This window comes from Oncorhynchus gorbuscha, linkage group LG04, assembly GCF_021184085.1.
Source record: "Oncorhynchus gorbuscha isolate QuinsamMale2020 ecotype Even-year linkage group LG04, OgorEven_v1.0, whole genome shotgun sequence".
Classification (NCBI taxonomy): Eukaryota; Metazoa; Chordata; class Actinopteri; order Salmoniformes; family Salmonidae; genus Oncorhynchus; species Oncorhynchus gorbuscha.
In genome coordinates this window covers 61,439,036-61,461,121 of record NC_060176.1, presented here as the reverse complement: position 1 = coordinate 61,461,121, position 22,086 = coordinate 61,439,036, and the positions used below count along the sequence as shown (strand labels likewise).

The window sequence follows — 22,086 nt, the reverse complement described above, 5'->3', positions numbered from 1 at the left end:
TCCATCAGGCTTGACATGCTCTCTGACCTCAATCGGGGGCGTGGCTACTTACTGTGCACAAAGTTATGTAAAACTAACTCTCTCTTATGGCTCCAAAAATCACATTCATATCTTTAAAATAAATAAAAAAAATAAAAAAATAATACATTTTTCATATTATATGGAAACTTGATAAAGGGGCCCGATATACTTTCCAAGTTATTTTTTTTCTCCCCAATTTCATGGTATCCAATTGTTGTAGTAGCTACTATCTTGTCTCATCGCTACAACTCCGGTACGGGCTCGGGAGAGACGAAGGTTGAAAGTCATGCGTACACAACCCAAACAGCCGCACTGCTTCTTTACACAGCGCACATCCAAGCCGCACCAATGTGCCAGAGGAAACACCGTGTACCTGGGTTAGCACGCACTGCGCCCGTCCCGCCACAGGAGTCGCTGGTGCGCGATGAGACAAGGACATCCCTACCAACCAAGCCCTCCCTAACCCGGACGACGCTAGGCCAACTGTGCGTCGCCCCACGGACCTCCCGGTCGCGGCCGGTTACGACAGAGCCTGGGCGCAAACCCAGAGTCTCTGATGGCACAGCTGGCGCTGCAGTACAGCGCCCTTAACCACTGCGCCACCCGGGAGGCCATACTTTCCAGGTTACAGTATTTCATCCATCCCGCTTTTCATTTTGTGATGTCATAAAATTGTTTTTTTTATAGCTCCCCACATTCTTATGTTAAAATTATTGTTCCAGTTTCCACTTTTGACTTTCAGCGGGAAAAGCCTATTAACAAAGAAATTCCTCTGGTGGATTTTACTGGAGGGGGAGAAGGAGCCCTCTTCTCCTGTAATTTACAACAGGGTGTGAACTGTCAAACAGGCCCAGTTCCCTCTTCTGTGGGTGAGAGAAGGTCTGGTTATTGTAACCATTGCCAAGCCGATCTGACCCATTGTGATCCTCACAGGACAGTCATGACAAATGTAATTGTATTTAATATTTAAATTTGAGTGCTTTAAATGATAGTTCATAAAATATGGCCATTTGTTTTTACTTACAAATAAGTTATTCCAATGGTATATGTGCATCTTTTGCAAGGAAGAAAGTAGATTTGAAAGTCAGACATCAAAAACATAAAGACTCCGGACATTTTGCGAGAAGATTTTTTATTTTTTTAACTCCCACTTTGGGCTGGATGTGTAGTTCATACATGCATAGGCATGAGTGACAGCTAGCAAGATGTACACACAGGAGAGAGAAATGATGTGGTGCACATATCTGCACATGAGTCCATTTTGGCTCGTGAGTGCTACTTTCAGAACTACTGGCTAAAAAGTATCAGAATCTCTTTTAAGTGATGTATAGTGTAGTTGATCTAGACCTGTCCATGAAAAAAATCCTCAAGCCAAGCGCATGGATGCCACACCTGTGGAATGTGTAACTAAACATACAGATCACACTGAGCATTCTCTTGTAGCTTCAGGCAGTTTCCTCTGGTTGCATAAGAGCAGACAACTGCGAGGGAAACAGGCTCATAGTGAGTCTGGTCCACTGTGGTACTGAGGCAGAGGCATTGACAAGTCACAGTAGTGAATTGCTACCCTCTCTTCAGGGTTCCATCTGAAGAGAGAACTATGGAGAGTCCTCTATCAGAAACACTATGTGTAACAGTATAGCTTACCTAGCTGGTATTACAATTGTAGCCTGTTCTTGTTCTAGATGCTCGTGTTCTTTTGACATGTGTTCATTATCTCAGGACATGTTCAGACTACTGTGCAAGTAAATATAACTTTCAGAGACCAGTGAACAAACAATATTGACACAAGAAGAACCTATGACAAGGAAAAGAACAAGGGTAATAAATACTATACTCTTTATTTAAATATGACAGCTTTGAAAACATGTTTAATAGAACCTGCCTCTGCATTGAACTGTACAATCAAAATAAAGATACAAGCAGCTCTCATTGTAACAAAATTTGCTTTTTGAACGAAGTCTAGAATTGGCCAACAGAACAAAACTGTCTGGTCAGGTCACTAGGCCAGTGGAGACCCGGACATGGACATCATGGGGAAGCTAGCTTTGATATAGTGTCATCTGACAGGGAGAATTGCTTGTACTTTAAGGTTGGTGAGGTTATTGTCAACCTCTAGCTTACAAAAACATTTGTCATCCAGTGCAGATTTACATTTAAGTCATTTAGCAGACGCTCTTATCCAGAGCGACTTACAAATTGGATGCCTTTCATCTCGCTGCGCAATATGAAAGGCATGCAGGGTATTGTTAATGATGAAATACCTGATAGCCAGTCTGTACCAGAATCAATATTTTTTTCCTAGTTAGGGGAGAGCCCTTGAAGCAGGACAGTAGTCTTCAGTGAGGGTGCACCATTACATCAACAAGAACACCACCAAGGGTACCTCAGATGATACACAGAATATGAAGGATTCTGAGATCATGTCATACTTTTTCAAGCCTTAAAAATAGCTTGTTCATTCACATATGTCCCATGGTGAAAAGCATTGAACACATTGAAAGCGAATGAGAGGTCTCCGATCAGATGGCGTAAATTAATTAAGACAGCAGGGCATGATGGGAAAAGTGTGAATCATATGGCTACTTGTCAGTTTCTGCTCTGTGTTCATTAGCTGTTTAAATCAACATGTGCATAGTACATGTTACTCTTTAAATGTTGCTGCACACAAGTAATGTTGTAAATGCACAGTGCATTTGTCTGCAGCAACAATGAAAACCTGCAATTAAAAGATGAAATAAGTGACCTGATTATTATCACTTAATGAAATGTCCTATTGGAGCTACAGCAGGGACAACTGATGAGACAAGGAAATGCTGATTGTGAACAATTATGCCTAAAGCTAAATTGAAGTTGTGCGCAGTCCAGATTCCCACCAAACAAGTTTTAAAAAACATGGTCACCTGACCAACATCCACTGTGAGTTTTCAGATATGCTTTCTTTAACCTTGTGCGTAAATGGTCATTACCATTGCATCCAAATGGATACTGAAGAAAGCTGTGTAGCCTAGATGAAATAAAACATTCCACATGTATACAATATAAAATCAGACAGGCTAGAGGTTACTCTATCACACAATAACCTTCCACATCACTTGCAGTCACACCCTTTGCATCACAGCAGGAGTGAGTACTTCCGGCGCCGACAGAGATGGCCGCCTCGCTTCGCGTTCCTAGGAAACTGCACAAGCATTTCGCTACACTCGCATTAACATCCGCTAACCATGTGTATGTGACAAATAAAAATGGATAGGTTTAACAGAAACATCAAGTCAAAATGTCCCATCCTTAGAAACAATTAACTTGGTCCATGTACAACCCAAATTGAACTCAAATGTATTTTATAAAGCCCATTTTGCAAGAGCAGTCGTCAAAGTGCTATACAGATTCCCAGCCTAAAACCCCAAAGAGCAAGCAATGCAGATGTAGAAGCACAGTGGCTAGGAAAAACTCTAGAAAGGCTGGAATCACCTAGAGGAACCAGGCTCTGCCGGGTGGCGATTATAACAGTACATGGCCATTAAGGCCAGATCGTTGTTAGACGTTTAAACGGTCATAGATGACCAGCAGAGTCATAACCAAAGTGGTTATAGAGGGTGCAACAGTATAACACCTTGTGAGTAAATATCAGTTGGCTTTTCATAGCAGAGCATTGAGGTTGAGAGTGAGAGAAAAAGAGTTGAAAACAGCAGGCCTGGGACAGTGAACAGTCAGAAACTGATATGCAGCAACGGCACCTGGTCTTCATACAATCCATTAGATCAGTCAAACAACTTAAAATGTCACTTGTCCAAAAATATACCAAAACATTTCAACAACATTCATTCACATCACATAGACACATGCCCTTATGCCTACATAAAAATGTTTGCCCTTCAATATAATTTATTATTAATTTGATTTGTTTAATCTGAGTCACTGAAAGTTGTTTTTTTGAGGCCTTATTATTCAGACTTGATGGTAAATCTTAAGGATTCTCCTGCCTGTGAGTTTTCTAAATTTATGCAGCTCACTCTACCAATCCCTGCTGGTGCCAGAGAGACTAAGGGATCCCCAAACCCAGTGCCCTCTGCTACTAGATCACCAATATGTTGCTAGAGGGCAGGACACCCGACAGTCCTGCCTGCTCAGGTCAGAGCCTCCTCAGTCTCTCTCCAAGTGGACAAGAGTGATGAGTGTGTGGACAGTGGTGAGTGATGATATTGAACCTTGAAGATTTACTGTTTGTTGGTCTCAGGAGGGCAGCTCAGACACCAACATCAGTCCTTAATCCCCGCCAGCAGGAACCAAAGCAGTCTGACATCTTCAAGAGGCAGACAATACTAGCCTCCATACAATCTCTAGTTTGGGTACTCTGCCACTATTGACAGCAACACAGTGATGTCATCTGGCTTTCCTCCTGTGGGAACGAGAAGGAGATGCAGTCAGGGAACAATCAAATGTATCATCCCTAATGGAAAGGAAAACTATTTTAAAAAACAAGGGATCAGTCACTTCTTATTCCTCGCTGGGTGTCATTCTCCCTGAAGCAGGGCAGGAATGGAGCCAATGGACTGAAATGAGGACTACCTTGGCTTTGTCTCCAATTTCCACTCACATGAAGTGATAATCATTACCTCTTACATTCAGTCCATTGTCACAGGCAAACTGTGCAAAAGGTGACATGTAGTTGGGGTTGTATGCCAGAACATGGGCCTGCTCTGCAATGCTCCTGGCTGTCTGCTGGATACTCTCATAGTTAGTGTTCTGCAAAAAAAAAAATGGAGGATAGTGTTAACATTTTTGGAATGTCTCGTTCCTCCACTTCAATACTCTACTTACTGTAAACATGTTTGTTGCACACAGGTACTGCAAGGATTTATGAGAGGGTGTACCTTCACTTTTTTCAACTCCTGTAGGATCATGTGTTCGGGCATGTTGTCAAAGAGGCCATCTGTGGCTGTGAGAATGATGTCCCCCAACTGGACGTCAAAGGAGGAGCTGTCTGCAGCATCAGGACTGAAGGGGCATAGAGAGACACTGAGTCAGTGTGGAAGTCTTACAAGAGCATATCAACACAACGTAGGGAAATAAGTCTTGCGGCGCATTAGTTACCTGTCATGATTATACAGTGCCTTGGAAAGTGGCCTTAAATTCTCTCTGCCCCAGACTCCCCGCCAGTCATGGCTGTCATACAAACCATTTGTAACCCAGCAGTCTTTCCATTAAGGCTTTAGTAATACAGGTTTCAAAATAATCATGATTACAGTCACAGATTTAGCTCTAAATAAAACAATGAACATCTTGTCTGCCCACCAAGGGCTAAAAATGCTGCCTCAGGCACTTAACCCTAACTGCTCCAGGGACACCATTAATAACGGCAGACCCTGGCCGTGAGCCCACGGGAGGAGTTGGGATAAGCAAAAAAACATTTCCAATTCACACATGCGTATAATGTGAAATAGGACAAAACACCTACCAATTTAAATAATCTCCCTGTTCTAGAATACAGGGGTCAGAAAGCCTTTGGGCCAGCAGACCTGGGATTGACTGCTGTGAGGAGGGCCCTAAGTTAACCCCTCTGTGTGTCTGATGACACTTTGAGCTGGCTGGGACAGTAGCAGGGATCCAACACCCACCCCACACTGGAGTATCTAGCGCAGCTGATGGCATGCGACAGCAGCACACGGCCCCAGCTGCCCCTGGCCTGCATGCATACCAACTGTGGCAGTACTGGACAAACCAGGGAGCAGCTCAAGGGCTGAACCAATGCTGAGACTCTCTGTGCTTCAAAGCCAAACCACAGCTTCTTTACAATACAAAATATGGCCTCGACAGAATCCACTGACCTGTCACTGAGGACAGCCCCCTCTGCCTCAGGCGGGGCGATAGAGAGCTGGAAGGGGGTGTTGAAGTAATGCTGCTGTTCATCGGAGCGGTGCACTACCTCTCCTCCCCGCACCACCAGGAAGCCAGAGTCTCCCAGGTTGGCTGTGTGCAGCCTGTGACTCTGCCGGTCCAGCACCACGATACAGGCCGTGCTGCTGCCTGGAGGGAAACACAAGAGGATGAATAGATGGGTGGTGTAATGGGGATCTGAATTTTTGTGCTTTTCTAATAACCAATTTCTGTGTTCATTAAAGTGGCTGACTGTACAAATGATCAGTATCAGTAGCTGCAATTTGCCCAGACCGTGTTTGAGAACGAACGAAATATTTCCATTTCAAGGGCTCAGTTTAGAGAGAAAAAAGCCTTGTGAGGTGTTGGTCTGTCACATGTTATGAAACATTATTGGTCGGTCACATTTATATAAAAAAAATCCTTCATTTAACTAGGCAATGATTAATTAATACAAATATAACTTGTCTGTATAGCCGTATATAAGACAACTGCTGGGACTGCCCAGGTAGAGCTCTTGATTGACATGTGTACTATGGTGCATTGAGTTGGTTAACCTCTCCGGTGCATTGACAAACAATTCATTTAAGATTGACTTCAGGTGTCCCCGTGTAAGAATTTCCACGACAGTGATTCTATCTGTAACTAATGAAGTTGAATAGATTTCTCCCCAATTTCGTGGTATCCAAGTGGTCTTGTCCAAACAGTCTTGTCTCATAGCGGCAACTCCCGTGCGGACTCGGGAGAGGCGAAGGTCGAGAGCCGTTCGTCCTCCGAAACACAACCCAACCAAGCCAAACCCAACCAAGCCAACCTCCAATGTGTCGGAGGAAATTGTGCGCTGCCCCATCGGCCTCCCGGTCACGGCGGGCTGCGACAGAGCCTGGACTTGAACCCAGAATCTCTAGTGGCACAGCCCTACACCACTGCGCCACTCAGGAGGCCTTGGAAGGATAACATTTAAGGAAACAGAAAAGTAAACCGAACCGGAGAAAACATGGCTCTGTGTGCAGCCACACCCTGCTAAGGAGTCATCTAGTTTGGACCACCAGAATGTGCTATGGGTGCTCCATACAACCCCCCCACGCTCTGACTCCCGTTCTTGAATGTTTTTCCAATAGTAATACAATTACTGTTGGCCTCATGACCGCAATTGAAAAATACAACACCAACTTGTTGTCGTCTTCTACATGCGACATGGGATGAAAAAGTACAGACCGAGACAGACCGTTCTGGACTCCTTACGCAGTGCTTTCTCCCACATGTTTCTGCCCGCTTCATTCTAGCAAAGCACTGATCAAGACGAGATTCTGGAGCGGAGTTGCTGGTAGTAGGAATAGGCTACTAGTCTTTACATAGTAACAACAAAAATAGTAAGAGGCATGCAGCAGCTGTCTGACTCATGATGCAAATATCCTATCTAAATAGCAGCGCCCCATGCCACTTAGTCTAACCACACAGACCGAAAATAACAGCCCATCCCATGACTGTTCCCTCTACTGCAGTGGTTCCAAACCTTTTTAGGCCCACGACACCATTTTGATATGTGAAAATTCTTGCGATCCCAAATGTGAATGAAATGTACTTAACAGCCAATGTTAACTTTTTTATTTGGGGCTATGGTAGTCAATTGAAAAACTTTCTAAACATATTTCTGATTGTGATGGTGTGTTGAGAAGACATACTTTTAATGTGGGGCTGTTTTAGACTAATTTGCGATTGACTATGTTTCTTCTCACCACCACTAATGAGATGGGTGTGGCTTGATTCATGTCGCGTTGGAGTTTCTCAAAGTCAGGGGGCGTGGCTAACAGTGCGCACCTCATCTCTGGTGTAACATCCAGCCTGGAACGATATTTGCTTTTAAAACGAGAGCACTGATGGTGCTCTAAAGACAGCTGGGACCTCTGAAAAATACAAGGTCAAATCATGACGTCAGTGATCATGTCGGCTGTTCACGAGTTGGAATTCCGAGTTGGTCAACTTCAAAATGTTCCATTCGAAGCTAGTTTTTTGTTTGTCATTGTGAATGACAACCATTCCGCTCTCAATACAAAAAAATATTTCCAACACTCCCCCTTGATAACCACCAAGTCTCCATGTGAAATAGAACATTATCATACTCTGATTGCAAAAATATGTGGAGATATGAAAACAGGCATGTGTGCAGTGGATGTGGTTTGATGTACATTGAACAAAAATATAACCACAACATGTAAAGTATTGGTCCCATGTTTCATGAGCTGAAATAAGATATTTGACCAAGGACAAGAGCTATGGAATGCTGCATCAGATGACCTGGCCTCTACAATCCCAACCTCATCCCAAATCCCCATTTGGGATGAGTCGGACAGCAGAGTGAAGGAGAAGCAGCCAACAAGTGCTCAGCATATGTTGCAACTCCTTCAAGACTGTTGGAAAATAATTCCAGGTAAATCTGGTTGAGAAAATGCCAAGCGTGGCTATTTGAAGAAACTGAAATATATTTAACACTTTTTTTTGCTTACTACATGATTCCATGTGTTATTTCATAGTTTTAACATCTCCACTATTATTCTACAATGTAGAAAATAGTAAAAATAAAGAAAATCCTTTGAATGTGTAGGTGTTCTAAAAGTTGACTGGTAGTGTATATTTAAGGTTATCCACAATGCAATGATTTTGATATAAAAAAATGATATGATAGATCTATCCATCTATCTATATTTTGTATATACACTACAGTTCAAAAGTTTGGGGTCACTTGGAAAACAAGGTCATTTCTATGAAAACATACATTAAATGAGTTGCAAAATTAATAGGAAATATAGTCAAGACGTTGACAAGGATATACAATGATTTTTAATTTAAATAATAGTGTCCTTCAAACTTTGCTTTTGTCAAAGAATCCTCCATTTGCAGCAATTACAGCCTTGCAGACCTTTGGCATTCTAGTTGTCAATATGTTGAGGTAATCTGAAGAGATTTCACCCCATGCTTCCTGAAGCACCTCTCAAAAGTTGGAGTGGCACTTCTTACGTACCATACGGTCAAGCTGTTCCCACAACAGCTCAATAGGGTTGACATCCTGGGACTGTGCTGGCCACTCCATTATAGACAGAATACCAACTGACTGCTTCTTCCCTAAAAAGTTATTGCAAAGTTGGGAGCTGTGCTTTGGGTCATTGCCCTGTTGTAGGAGGAAATTGGCTCCAATTAAGTGCCGTTCACAGGGTATGACATGGCATTTCAAAATGAAATTATAGCCTTCCTTCAAGATCCTTTTACCCTGTACAAATTTCCCACTTTACCACCACCAAAGCACCTCCAGACAATCACATTGTCAAGCATGGTGGAGGCAGATGGCATCAGGCACTCCCCCAGCATCTTTACATTTTTTCTGCTTCTCACAAATGTTCCTCTTTGTGATCCGAACACCTCAAACTTAGATTAGTCTGTCCTTGACACTTTTTTCCAATCTTCCTCTGTCCAGTCTTCCTCTGTCCAGTATCTGTTCTTTTGCCCCTCTTAATCTTTTATTGGCTCGTCTGAGCATCCCGGAATTGCCTCTTCACTGTTGACGTTGAGACTGGGGTTTAGTGGGTACTATTTAATGAAGCTGCCAGTTAAGGACTTGTAAGGCGTCGGTTTCTCAAACTAGATACTAATGTACTTGTCCTCTTGCTCAGTTGTGCACCGGGGCCTCCCACTCTTTCTATTCTGGTTAGAGACAGTTTGCGCTGTTCTGTGAAGGAAGTAGTACACAGCGTTGTACGTGATCTTCAGTTTCTTGGCAATTTCTCACATGGAATAGCCTTCATTTCTCCGAACAAGAATAGATTGACAAGTTTAAGAAGAAATGTATTTGTTTCTGGCCATTTTGAGCCTGTAATCTAACCCACAAAGACTGATGCTCCAGATACTCAACTGGTCTAAAGAAGGCCAGTTTTATTGCTTCTTTAATCTGAACAACAGTTTTCAACTGTGCCAACATAATTGCAAGTGTTTTCTAATGATCAATTAGCCTTTTAAAATTATAAACTTCGATTAGCTAACACAATGTGCCATTGGAACACAGGAATGATGGTTGCTGATAATGGGCATCTGTACGCCTATGTAGATATTCCATAAATAATCTGCCATTTCCAGCTACAATAGTAATTTACAACATTAACAATGTTGACACTGTATTTCTGATCAATTTGATGTTATTTTAAAAATGATCATTTTGTTTGCTTCTTTCAGAAACAAGGACAAACTGACCCCAAACTTTTGAACAGTAGTGCATCTTTTTTTCCTTCAGATTTTGGCTATTTTCCCATGACCCCATTTTCATATCAGGAGACCCCGCATAGGGTCATGACCCCTAGTTTGGAAACCGCTGCTCTACTCTAAATGCCTAATCTAGTAAGCATGAGGCTGATACTAGTGATTTATTTTTGCACCAGCCTCCAGGTTCACAAAACAGTGTTCCTCAAGGGCTGGTTTTACTCACCTAGCAGAGGCACTTTGTTCTGTAGAAGCTCGTAGTAGCTGCTTGTGAGGACGCCCACAGGGTTGCCTGGAACAAAGCGTCCCTCCTTTACCAGCCGCTCACACGTCTTCATCAGGGTCCCTGAAAACTGGGATGGGTCCACTCCGTAGTCTCTCCAACCCCCCACTCCATCTGCAACGCCTGAGACCACAAACAGTTTGGTTAAAAAGAGGATAACACAGGATAGGAAAGAATCAGGATTGGATTATGATTATTCTTAACACTCCTGACTAAGACAATCCCAGAAGACTAGTTTCTTGGCTGAGACGTTTTCTACAAAAGGAAGAGGTCATATTGGTCGGAAACAAGAACTAGACGTTGTCACGCAGCTGTGACGGGAGAAACAATAGGCACATACACCAAAACAATGCATCGAGTGTACAGCATAACAGTGCTCAGAATACTTTTTATTTTACCTTTATTTAACTAGGCAAGTCAGTTTAGAACAAATCCTTATTTACAATGACGGCCTAGAAACAGTGGGTTAACTGCCTTGTTAAGGGACAGCACAACAGATATTTACCTTGTCAGCTCGGGGATACGATCTCGCAACTTTCCAGTTACTAGTCCAACCACTAGGCTACCTGCCGCTCCGAATGAGACAAGGGACACTTCAGATAAACATTTCTTTGACCTGCTTATTATTACGAAAGGTCAATTTGAGAAACAGGCCTATTTCCTGGAATAATCTCCATTGATCATTTGGCCAGTCTGGTACATAAACAACTTTTACTGATAACTATGCAAAACTGGAAGTTAGACATTATCTGCAGTTGTCAAGTTACATTATCAACAAGCCCCTACACTAGCTTGAGGTCACATTATCCCACTTCATAAAAACATGAAACATTTGTTTTCTCTGGTATTTGAAATGTCCCTCTGCCTAAAGTGTGGGAAGTTAGTCTGGCAGTCCATGTTTTTCCTAGAAAGGCAAGTCTATCCAGTTGCTTCCAGACACTATAAAAATCATCTCTTTCTGTGACCATACAAGGAGGGTTCTCCATCATTCTCTCCCTGCTAACCTGAGGCTACCGGTAGTGACAACGAGGAGACATGGCATGCCTCACAACTTCCTCCCAAACCACACAGAGAACAACATGTAGCCTCAAGTGGATGGTGATTTTCTATCTAGTCAAGGGGGATTTTCTGGCTTTTGTTATGGCCGGGGAAATTCCACGGTAACAGAATTACGTGGAGACGCTGATGTCTTCCCTTTAAAATGTATGCCAAACTAAAACAAACGTTCAAAAACCAATACAACCCTATGCACAATGACTATTTTGAACAATTGACAAAGTAAATGAAAACTTTGAAAATAATGTTTTAAATGTCAGAAGAAAAAAAAACATTTTGCAAAACTAACAGAATTACAGTAAAAATCCCCCTCAGTTTATTCTGGTACCCAACTTTGTATCTGCACAGTTCTTCCAGTAAATGTTTATTTTTTATTTTTTTAAGTTTGTGGAAATTGTTAAAAGTAACCAAAGAACAACATCCCAACCGTGAAGCACGGGGGTGGCAGCATCATGTTGTGGGGGTGCTTTGCTGCAGGAGAGACTGGTGCACTTCACAAAATAGATGGCATCATGAGGTAGGGAAATTTGGTGGATATATTGAAGCAACATCTCAAGACCTCAGTCAGGAAGTTAAAGCTTGGTCGCAAATGGGTCTTCCAAAAGGACAATGACCCAAAGCATACTTCCAAAGTTGTGGCAAAATGGCTTAAGGACAACAAAGTCAGGGTATTGGAGTGGCCATCACAAAGCCCTGACCTCAATCCTATAGAAAATGTATGGGCAGAACTGAAAAAGCGTGTGCGAGCAAGAAGGCCTACAACCCAACTCAGTTACACCAGCTCTGTCAGGAGGAATGGGCAAACATTCACCCAACTTATTTTGGGTAGCTTGTGGAAGGCTACCCGAAACGTTTGATCCAAGTTAAACTATTTAAAGGCAATGCTACCAAATACTATGAGTGTATGTAAACCTTGACCCACTGGGAATCTGATGAAAGAAATTAAAGCTAAAATAAATAACTACTATTATTCCGACATTTCACATTCATAAAATAAAAGTGGTGATCCTAACTGACCTAAGACATGGAATTAAATGACAGGAATTGTGAAAAACTGAGTTTAAATGTATTTGGCTAAGGTGTATGTATACTTATGACTTCAACTGAGAGAGATATATACACACACACACTACCCTAAAAAGGCGTCAGCATGCTTCAGCTCGCCTGGCGCCTAGTCGAACTTTAACGAGTGTGTTTGCATACTCACTTAAAAAGACCTTCGCTTGAAAAATGAGAGGACACGCAGCAATAGTTCTGTTTGTCCATTTTGAGACACCATAGAAACTATATACTTCCTCAAAATAGTCAGAATTTGATTGGACGTTTTTGCCAAAAAGATTTTAGTCGCGCAATTTTACATTAATAGGTTTGGTGCAGTATTTTTCAATATAAACATATGCATGAAAACGAGTCGTCACTCGTTGAATGACAAATACTTTGAAGAATCTCCAATGTTGACCAATCACCGACCAAGAGGTGTAGACTTTGGTGCCAAACTTTAGCTTTATTTTGGCACTTACCTGTATATATGAATGTTTTGTAACAGTGTTCTCCTGAGGTCTAGGACCAGTTAGGTACACCCTATATATTGTGGCCTGGGGTAATGTGTGAATGAAAAACCAAATCTGTCTGAGATGGACTGGTTGTAGCCAACATAGTAAAAACTAAATAAACAAGCAAGAGAAAAAAAGAAAAGGAAGCCCCCCATTCACGTCACCGCGCTGTAGATGAGTGGTTTGAGAGCTTAAAGTTCCTCGGTGTCCACATGACTAAGGATCCATCATGGACTGCACGCAACACAGTCGTGAAGAAGGCATGACAACATCTCTTCCCCCAAGGAAGGCTGAGGCTGAAAATGTTGGCATTGGTCTTCAAAAAAAGTTCTACAGCTGCACCATTGAGAGCATCTTGACTGGCTGCATCACCGCTTGGTATGGCAACCGCTTGGCATCCGACCCCAAGGCGCTACAGAGGGTAGTGCGTACAGTCCAGGAAATCACTGGGGCTGAGCTCCCTGCCATCCAGGACCTCTATGCCAGGATGTGTCAAAGGAAGGCCGTAAAAATGGTTAGACTCCAGCCACCCAAGTCATACTGTTCTCTCTACTACCGCACAGCAAGCACTACTAACGCACAAAGTCTGGAACCAACAGCACCCTGAACAGATTCTACCTGCTAAATAGTTTGAAAGTTGACCAAATAGCACCCAGAACAGCCTCAATCTGTCTGGGCATAGACTCCACAAGGTGTCAAAAGCATTCCACAGGGATGCTGGCCCATGTTGACCCCAATGCATGTTGACCCCAATGCTACCCACAGTTGAGCCAAGTTTGTTGGATGTAATTTGGGTGGTGGACTATTCTTGATACACACGGGAAACTTGAGTGTTAAAAACCCAGCAACGTTGCAATTCTTAGACACACTCAAACAGGTGCACCTGGCACCACACCCCTCAAAGGCAGTTAAATATTTACTCTTGCCCCTTGACCCTCTGAATGGCACATACACAATCCATGTCTCAAGCAAAAGGTTTAAAAATCATTATTTAACCTGTCTCCTCCCCTTCATCTACACTGATTAAAGTGGATTTAACAGGCAATATCAATAAGGGATCATAGCTTTCATCTCCAGGAAAGAGCAGGTGTTCCCAATGTTTTGTACACTCAATGTGTGTACATATAGTGCATTCGGAAAGTATTCAGACCCCTTGACTTGGTCCACATTTTGACACATTACAGCCTTATTCTAAAATGGATTACTTTTTTTTAAATACTCAATCTAAACACAATACCCCATTATTAAAGCAAAAACAGGTTGATTTTTTTTGCAAATTTATTTAAAAAATAAAAACATCAATAGCTCATTTACATAGGTATTTAGACCCTTTGCTATGAGACTCGAAATTGAGCTCAGGTGCATCCTGTTTCCATTGATTGGAGTTGATTGGAGTCCACCTGTGTTAAATTCAATTGATCGGCCATGATTTGGAAAGGCACACCTGTCTATATAATGGCCCACAGCTGACGGGGCGGCAGGGTAGCCTAGTGGTTAGAGCGTTGGACTAGTAACCAGAAGGCTGCAAGTTCAAACCCCCGAGCTGACAAGGTACAAATCTGTCGTTCTGCCCCTGAACAGGCAGTTAACCTACTGTTCCTAGGCCGTCATTGAAAATAAGAATTAGTTCTTAACTGACTTGCCTGGTTAAATAAAAGTAAAATAAAAAAGAGCAAAAACCAAGCCATGAGGTCGAAGGAATTGTCCGTAGAGCTCTGAGACAAGATTGTGTCGAGGTACTGATCTGGATTGCGTTGAGGTACAGATCTTAGTCAGGGAGGTGACCAAGTACCAGATGGTCACTGACAGCTCCAGAGTTCCTCTGTGGAGATGGGAGAACCTTCCATAAGGACAACCATCTCAGCAGTACTCTGCCAATCAGGCATTTATGGTAGAGTGGCCAGACAGAAGCCACTACTCAGTAAAAGGCACATAACTCTTTGGCCTGAATGCCAAGCATCATGTCTGGAGGAAACCTGGCACAATCACTACGGTGAAGGATGTTGGTGGCAGCATCATCTGTGGGGATGTTTCAGTGGCAGGGACTGGAAGACTGGTTATGATCTAGGGAAAGATGAATGGAGCAAAGTACAGAGATCCTTGACGAAAACCTGCTCAGGACCGCAGACTGGGGTGATGGTTTTACCGTCCAATAGGACAATGACCCTAAGCACACAGCCAAGATAACACAGGAGTGGCTTCGGGATAAGTCAAAGAAAGTCCTATTGGACTCTTTGCAAACTGGAATCCATATATCCAGAGGCTGCATTCATTGTAGCTGGGGATTTTAACAAGGCTAATCTGAAAACAAGACTCCTAAATTTTATCAGCATATCGATTGCACAACCAGGGCGGGAAAAACCTTGGATCATTGCTATTCCAACTTCCGCGACGCATACAAGGCCCTGCCCCGCCCTCCTTTCAGAAAAGCTGACCACGACTCCATTTTGTTGATCCCTGCCTACAGACAGAAACTAAAACAAGAAGCTCCCACGCTGAGGTCTGTTCAACGCTGGTCCGACCAATCTGATTCCACACTCCAAGACTGCTTCCATCACGTGGACTGGGATATGTTCCGTATTGCGTCAGACGACAACATTGACGAATACGCTGATTCGGTGTGCGAGTTCATTAGAACGTGCGTTGAAAATGTCGTTCCCATAGCAACGATTAAAACATTCCCAAACCAGAAACCGTGGATTGATGGCAGCATTCGCGTGAAACTGAAAGCGCGAACCACTGCTTTTAATCAGGGCAAGGTGACTGGAAACATGACCGAATACAAACAGTGTAAACAGTGTAACTATTCCCTCCGCAAGGCAATCAAACAAGCTAAGCTTCAGTATAGAGACAAAGTAGAATCTCAATTCAACGGCTTAGACACAAGAGGTATGTGGCAGGGTCTACAGTCAATCACGGATTACAAAAAGAGAACCAGCACAGTCACGGACCAGGATGTCTTGCTCCCAGGCAGACTAAATAACTTTTTTGCCCGCTTTGAGGACAATACAGTGCCACTGACACTGCCTGCAACTAAAACATGCGGACTCTCCTTCACTGCAGCCGATGTGAGGAAAACATTTAAATGTATCAACCCTCGCAAGGCTGCAGGCCCAGACTGCATCCCCAGCCGTGCCCTCAGAGCACGCCCAGACCAGCTGGCCGGTGTGTTTACAGACATATTCAATCAATCCCTATCCCAGTCTGTTGTTCCCACATGCTTCAAGAGGGCCACCATTGTTCCTGTTCCCAAGAAAGCTAAGGTAACTGAGCTAAACGACTACCGCCCCATAGCACTCACTTCCGTCATCATGAAGTGCTTTGAGAGACTAGTCAAGGACCATATCACCTCCACCCTACCCGACACCCTAGACCCACTCCAATTTGCTAACCGCCCAAATAGGTCCACAGACGATGCAATCTCAACCACACTGCACACTGCCCTAACCCATCTGGACAAGAGGAATACCTATGTGAGAATGCTGTTCATCGACTACAGCTCGGCATTTAACACCATAGTGCCCTCCAAGCTCATCATCAAGCTCGAGACCCTGGGTCTCGACCCCGCCCTGTGCAACTGGGTACTGGACTTCCTGACGGGCCGGCCCCAGGTGGTGAGGGTAGGCAACAACATCTCCACCCCGCTGATCCTCAACACCGGGGCCCCACAAGGGTGCGTTCTGAGCCCTCTCCTGTACTCCCTGTTCACCCACGACTGCGTGGCCAAGCACGCCTCCAACTCCATCAAGTTTGCGGACGACACAACAGTGGTAGGCTTGATTACCAACAACGACGAGGCGGCCTACAGGGAGGTGGTGAGGACCCTCGGAGTGTGGTGTCAGGAAAATAACCTCACACTCAACGTCAACAAAACTAAGGAGATGATTGTGGACTTCAGGAAACAGCAGAGGGAACACCCCCCTATCCACATCGATGGAACAGTAGTGGAGAGGGTAGTAAGTTTTAAGTTCCTCGGCGTACACATCACAGACAAACTGAATTGGTCCACCCACACAGACAGCATCGTGAAGAAAGCGCAGCAGCGCCTCTTCAACCTCAGGAGGCTGAAGAAATTTGGCTTATCACCAAAAGCACTCAAACTTCTACAGATGCACAATCGAGAGCATCTTGTCAGGCTGTATCACCGCCTGGTACGGCAACTGCTCCGCCCACAACCGTAAGGCTCTCCAGAGGGTAGTGAGGTCCGCACAACGCATCACCGGGGGTAAACTACCTGCCCTCCAGGACACCTACACCACCCGATGTCACAGGAAGGCCATAACGATCATCAAGGACAGCAACCACCCGAGCCACTGCCTGTACACCCCGCTATCATCCAGAAGGCGAGGTCAGTACAGGTGCTTCAAAGCTGGGACCGAGAGACTGAAAAACAGCTTCTATCTCAAGGCCATCAGACTGTTAAACAGCCACCACTAACATTGAGTGGCTGCTGCCAACATACTGACTCAACTCCAGCCACTTTAATAATGGGAATTGATGGGAAATTATGTAAAATATATCACTAGCCACTTTAAACAATGCTACCTAATATAATGTTCCCTACATTATCCATCTCATATGTATACGTATATACTGTACTCTATATCATCTACTGCATCCTTATGTAATACATGTATCACTAGCCACTTTAACTATGCCACTTTTTTACATACTCATCTCATATGTATATACTGCACTCAATACCATCTACTGTATCTTGCCTATGCCGCTCTGTACCATCACTCATTCATATATCTTTATGTACATATTCTTTATCCCCTTACACTTGTCTATAAGGTAGTAGTTTTGGAATTGTTAGCTAGATTACCTGTTGGCTATTACTACACTGTCGGAACTAGAAGCACAAGCATTTCGCTACACACGCACTAACATCTGCTAACCAGGTGTATGTGACAAATAACATTTGATTTGATTTAGTGACCTACCCAGAGCCCAGACTTGACCCTGATCACAAAAAAGCTGTGCAGCGATGTTCCCCATCCAACCTGAAGATCTGCAGAGACTAATGGGAGAAACTCCAAATACAGGTGTGCCAAACTTGTCGCGTCATACCCAAGAAGACTCGAGGCTGTAATCAATCGCTGCAAAAGGTGTTGTGTAGACTAAGGATTTATTTAGTTAATCCATTTTAGAATAAGGCTGTAACGTAACAATGTGGGGGGGGGGGGGGGAATCAAGGGGTCTGAATACTTTCCGAATGCACTGTATCTACCTCAATAACCTCAAACATTGAATCGGTACTTTATATAGCCAAGTTATCTTTACTCATTGTGTATTTATTTTTCTCTTTGTATTATTGGGACTGGCCAGTAAGTAACTATTTCACTGTTAGTCTACACCCGTTTACAAAGCATGTCACAAATAACATTTTATTTTAAGTCCTAAACAATTGCCAATACTCTCCATCTGTCTAATATATTTCTTAATGAGTCCATAAATGGTTATGGCTGCCCCACTCTCATTACAACTGACTTCCAGGACCCCTCAAAGGGGAGCAGAACAAGGCTGATACTAATGAGATTGCAATGATGGCAGATAACCCAGTAAGCAGTAAAAAAATATTGGCTTGAAGCAGTACATTATTTTCTTGGCTTGAAGTTAAGCGAATAGTTAATGCATTGGTCATTACAATAAAAAGTTGCGTCCCTGTTTTTTATTTTTATTGTTTGACAATATACAACACTAAGATTACAAACTATCTAGCAAATGTGCACTGTCTGGCCTGTTTTCTAGCTATTAAGCAAGCTAAACAACCTGACAGGTTACATCGTCACTCTACAGAATAGTTGTCAATGTAATTTATGCATTTTTAGCCAACTTAGTTTGTTACTCACCCAAAACATCGGCAGATCTATGTCGGGCAATAAAGCAAGCGTCGTCACCATAGCACATCCCTTTCTTTAAGATACCTTTTCGAAAATCCTTCCCAAACCCGCATCTTGCCGTTACCAGGCTGTAGTCACCGCTATCCGTTTGAGAGAGTCCGCCAATAACAGCTCTGGCAACAAGTCTACCGTACGAAAGTACGGACAACATCACATACACACCAGCTCCTACTAAAGCGCCAAGCTAGCTAGTTTAGCGCCGATGTAACCACACAATAGTCTTTCTAGCGTTCTACTGTGATGCTTGGACTAGTCAGCTAGATAGCCTGACAATAACATTAGCCATGCACAGACAAAGCCGCGCGCAAGCTGATGCGATAACGCCCCCAGACGAGACGTGTATTCTTTAGTCTGAAGAGTTTTTGCAAATTTAGTGACGCCTGTGCCGTAATTCAACGGAGATCACACACCCAGATCCCAAGAGACGTTCCAAGTTTGTCATAGCCATCGTGCCTGTAGAAGTGCCCACATTATACACATCTGCGACTGGGGAGCAAGCCAGAGTGATCTACTCTGTGGTCTTGTGACTGCTGACGTCCATCTCATTACTTCTTCTTCGAGGTTTCACGGCGGCTGGCATCCAATATATTGCATTACCACCACCTACTATATACTTTGCTTGACAAATAAATAAACACATACCATAACACTACACTAACAAAAAAAATGTTATAATAATACCACCCTACTCCACTATTTTAATATATTTAGTCCTACCTCATGCCAAGTGGATTAGGGGTCTAAGGCACTGCATCTCAGTGCAAAAGGAGACACGACAGACCCTAATGAGAATCCAGGCCTAATCACATCCGGCCGTGATTGGGAGTCCCATAGGGCGGCGCACAATTGGTCCAGCGGCGGCCGGGTTAGGACGCAATTGTAAATAAGAATGTGTTCTTAACGGACTCGCCTTGTTAAAGGTTAAATAAAAAATATAATGCCAACAACCTGAAAGAATGGGACATCACTTAATTAACACACCCTGTAACTCCTCGGATGTCAAGTCTCTCACACCCAAATACCTCTCTGCAGCAACCACCACAACCTCAATTTTCTGGACTTAACATTTACATTTAAGTCATTTAGCAGACGCTCTTAAGTTCCATCCATGCAGTATAGTTGATAAACATTGCTATAAATGCTAAAAACCCACTCTTACTGAAACCTATCTCTTGTTGGCCTATCCCTCTTTACTGGTACAGATCTACTCTTACTGAAACATATCTCTTGTTGGCCTATCCCTCTTTACTGGTACAGATCTACTCTTACTGAAACATATCTCTTGTTGGCCTATCCCTCTTTACTGGTACAGATCTACTCTTACTGAAACATATCTCTTGTTGGCCTATCCCTCTTTAATGGTACAGATCTACTCTTACTGAAACATATCTCTTGTTGGCCTATCCCTCTTTACTGGTACAGATCTACTCTTACTGAAACATATCTCTTGTTGGCCTATCCCTCTTTAATGGTACAGATCTACTCTTACTGAAACATATCTCTTGTTGGCCTATCCCTCTTTACTGGTACAGATCTACTCTTACTGAAACATATCTCTTGTTGGCCTATCCCTCATTACTGGTACAGATCTACTACTCACACCACCCATCTTCACTGCCTCAGCATGCCAATTTATCCACTACTCTAAGCCTGGAAACCTCAACCTGCCTCTCTCGCATAGGACATTTCTGATCCCCAGCCCATGGAGGCAGTGAAGCATGAGGTAGGCGAATAATTACAATTTTGCAGATTAACACTGGAGTGATAAATGATCAGATGGTCATGTGCAGGTTGAGATACTGGTGTGCAAAAGAGCAGAAAAGTAAATAAATAAAAACAGTATGGGGATGAGGTCGGTAAATTGGGTGGGCTATTTACCGATGGACAATGTACAGCTGCAGCGATCGGTTAGCTGCTCAGATAGCAGATGTCTAAAGTTGGTGAGGGAGATAAAAGTCTCCAACTTCAGCGATTTTTGCAATTTGTTCCAGTCACAGGCAGCAGAGAACTGGAAGGAAAGGCAGCCAAATGGAGGTGTTGGCTTTAGGTATGATCAGTGAGATACACCTGCTATAGCGCGTGCTACGGGTAGGTGTTGCCATCGTGACCAGTGAACTGAGATAAGGCGGAGCTTTACCTAGCATGGACTTGTAGATGACCTGGAGCCAGTGGGTCTGGCGACGAATATGTAGCGAGGGCCAGCCGACTAGAGCATACAGGTCGCAGTGCTGGGTGGTATAAGGTGCTTTAGTAACAAAACGGATGGCACTGTGATAAACTGCATCCAGTTTGCTGAGTAGAGTATTGGAAGCTATTTTGTAGATGACATCGCCAAAGTCGAGGATCGGTAGGATAGTCAGTTTTACTAGGGTAAGTTTGGCAGCGTGTGTGAAGGAGGCTTTGTTGCGGAATAGAAAGCCGACTCTAGATTTGATTTTAGATTGGAGATGTTTGATATGAGTATGGAAGGAGAGTTTACAGTTTAGCCAGACACCTAGGTACTTATAGATGTCCACATATTCTAGGTCGGAACCATCCAGGGTGGTGATGCTAGTCGGGCATGCGGGTGCAGGCAGCGAACGGTTGAAAAGCATGCATTAGCGTTTAAGAGCAGTTGGAGGCCACGGAAGGAGTGTTGTATGGCATTGAAGCTCGTTTGGAGGTTAGATAGCACAGTGTCCAAGGAAGGGCCGGAAGTATACAGAATGGTGTAGTCTGCGTAGAGGTGGATCAGGGAATCGCCCACAGCAAGAGCAACATCACTGATATATACAGAGAAAAGAGTCAGCCCGATAATTGAACCCTGTGGCACCCCCATAGAGACTGCCAGAGGACCGGACAACATGCTCTCCGATTTGACACATTGAACTCTGTCTGCAAAGTAGTTGGTGAACCAGGGAAGGCAGTAATTAGAAAAACCGAGGCTACTGAGTCTTCCGATAAGAATATGGTGATTGACAAGAGTCGCAAAGCCTTGGCCAGGTCGATGAAGACGACTGCACAGTACTGTCTTTTATCGATGGCGGTTATGATATCGGATTTGAGATGGTCAGTGATCTGTTTGTTGACTTGGCTTTCGAAGACCTTAGATAGGCAGGGCAGGATGGATATAGGTCTGTAACAGTTTGGGTCCAGGGTGTAT

The 22,086-nt window shown here is 43.6% G+C and overlaps 1 protein-coding gene across 1 annotated transcript; it reads right to left on the bottom strand.

Annotated features, from left to right (window-relative positions):
* Nucleotides 1–3,504: 3,504 nt before the first annotated feature.
* On the bottom strand, nucleotides 3,505–19,457 carry LOC124034416 (protein phosphatase PTC7 homolog). Its single transcript, XM_046347606.1, has 6 exons — nucleotides 18,894–19,457; nucleotides 10,373–10,552; nucleotides 5,850–6,048; nucleotides 4,896–5,019; nucleotides 4,638–4,767; nucleotides 3,505–4,420 (listed from the first exon to the last, which is right to left on the bottom strand). The coding sequence occupies exons 1-6, from the start codon at nucleotides 19,093–19,095 to the stop codon at nucleotides 4,362–4,364; spliced, it is 894 nt and encodes a 297-aa protein (XP_046203562.1). The 5' UTR covers nucleotides 19,096–19,457; the 3' UTR covers nucleotides 3,505–4,361.
* Between the last annotated feature and the right edge of the window lie 2,629 nt (nucleotides 19,458–22,086).

What these genes read in the sequence shown, in the direction of transcription:
- LOC124034416 (XM_046347606.1), bottom strand. Translation starts at nt 19,095, where the DNA reads ATGTTGTCCGTACTTTCGTACGGTAGACTTGTTGCCAGAGCTGTTATT. An exon ending in TAGATCTGCCGATGTTTTGG is followed by an intron (nt 10,553 to 18,893) that starts GTGAGTAACAAA and finishes TTGTGGTCTCAG; the next exon opens with GCGTTGCAGATGGAGTGGGG. An exon ending in GAACAAAGTGCCTCTGCTAG is followed by an intron (nt 6,049 to 10,372) that starts GTGAGTAAAACC and finishes GTTTCCCTCCAG; the next exon opens with GCAGCAGCACGGCCTGTATC.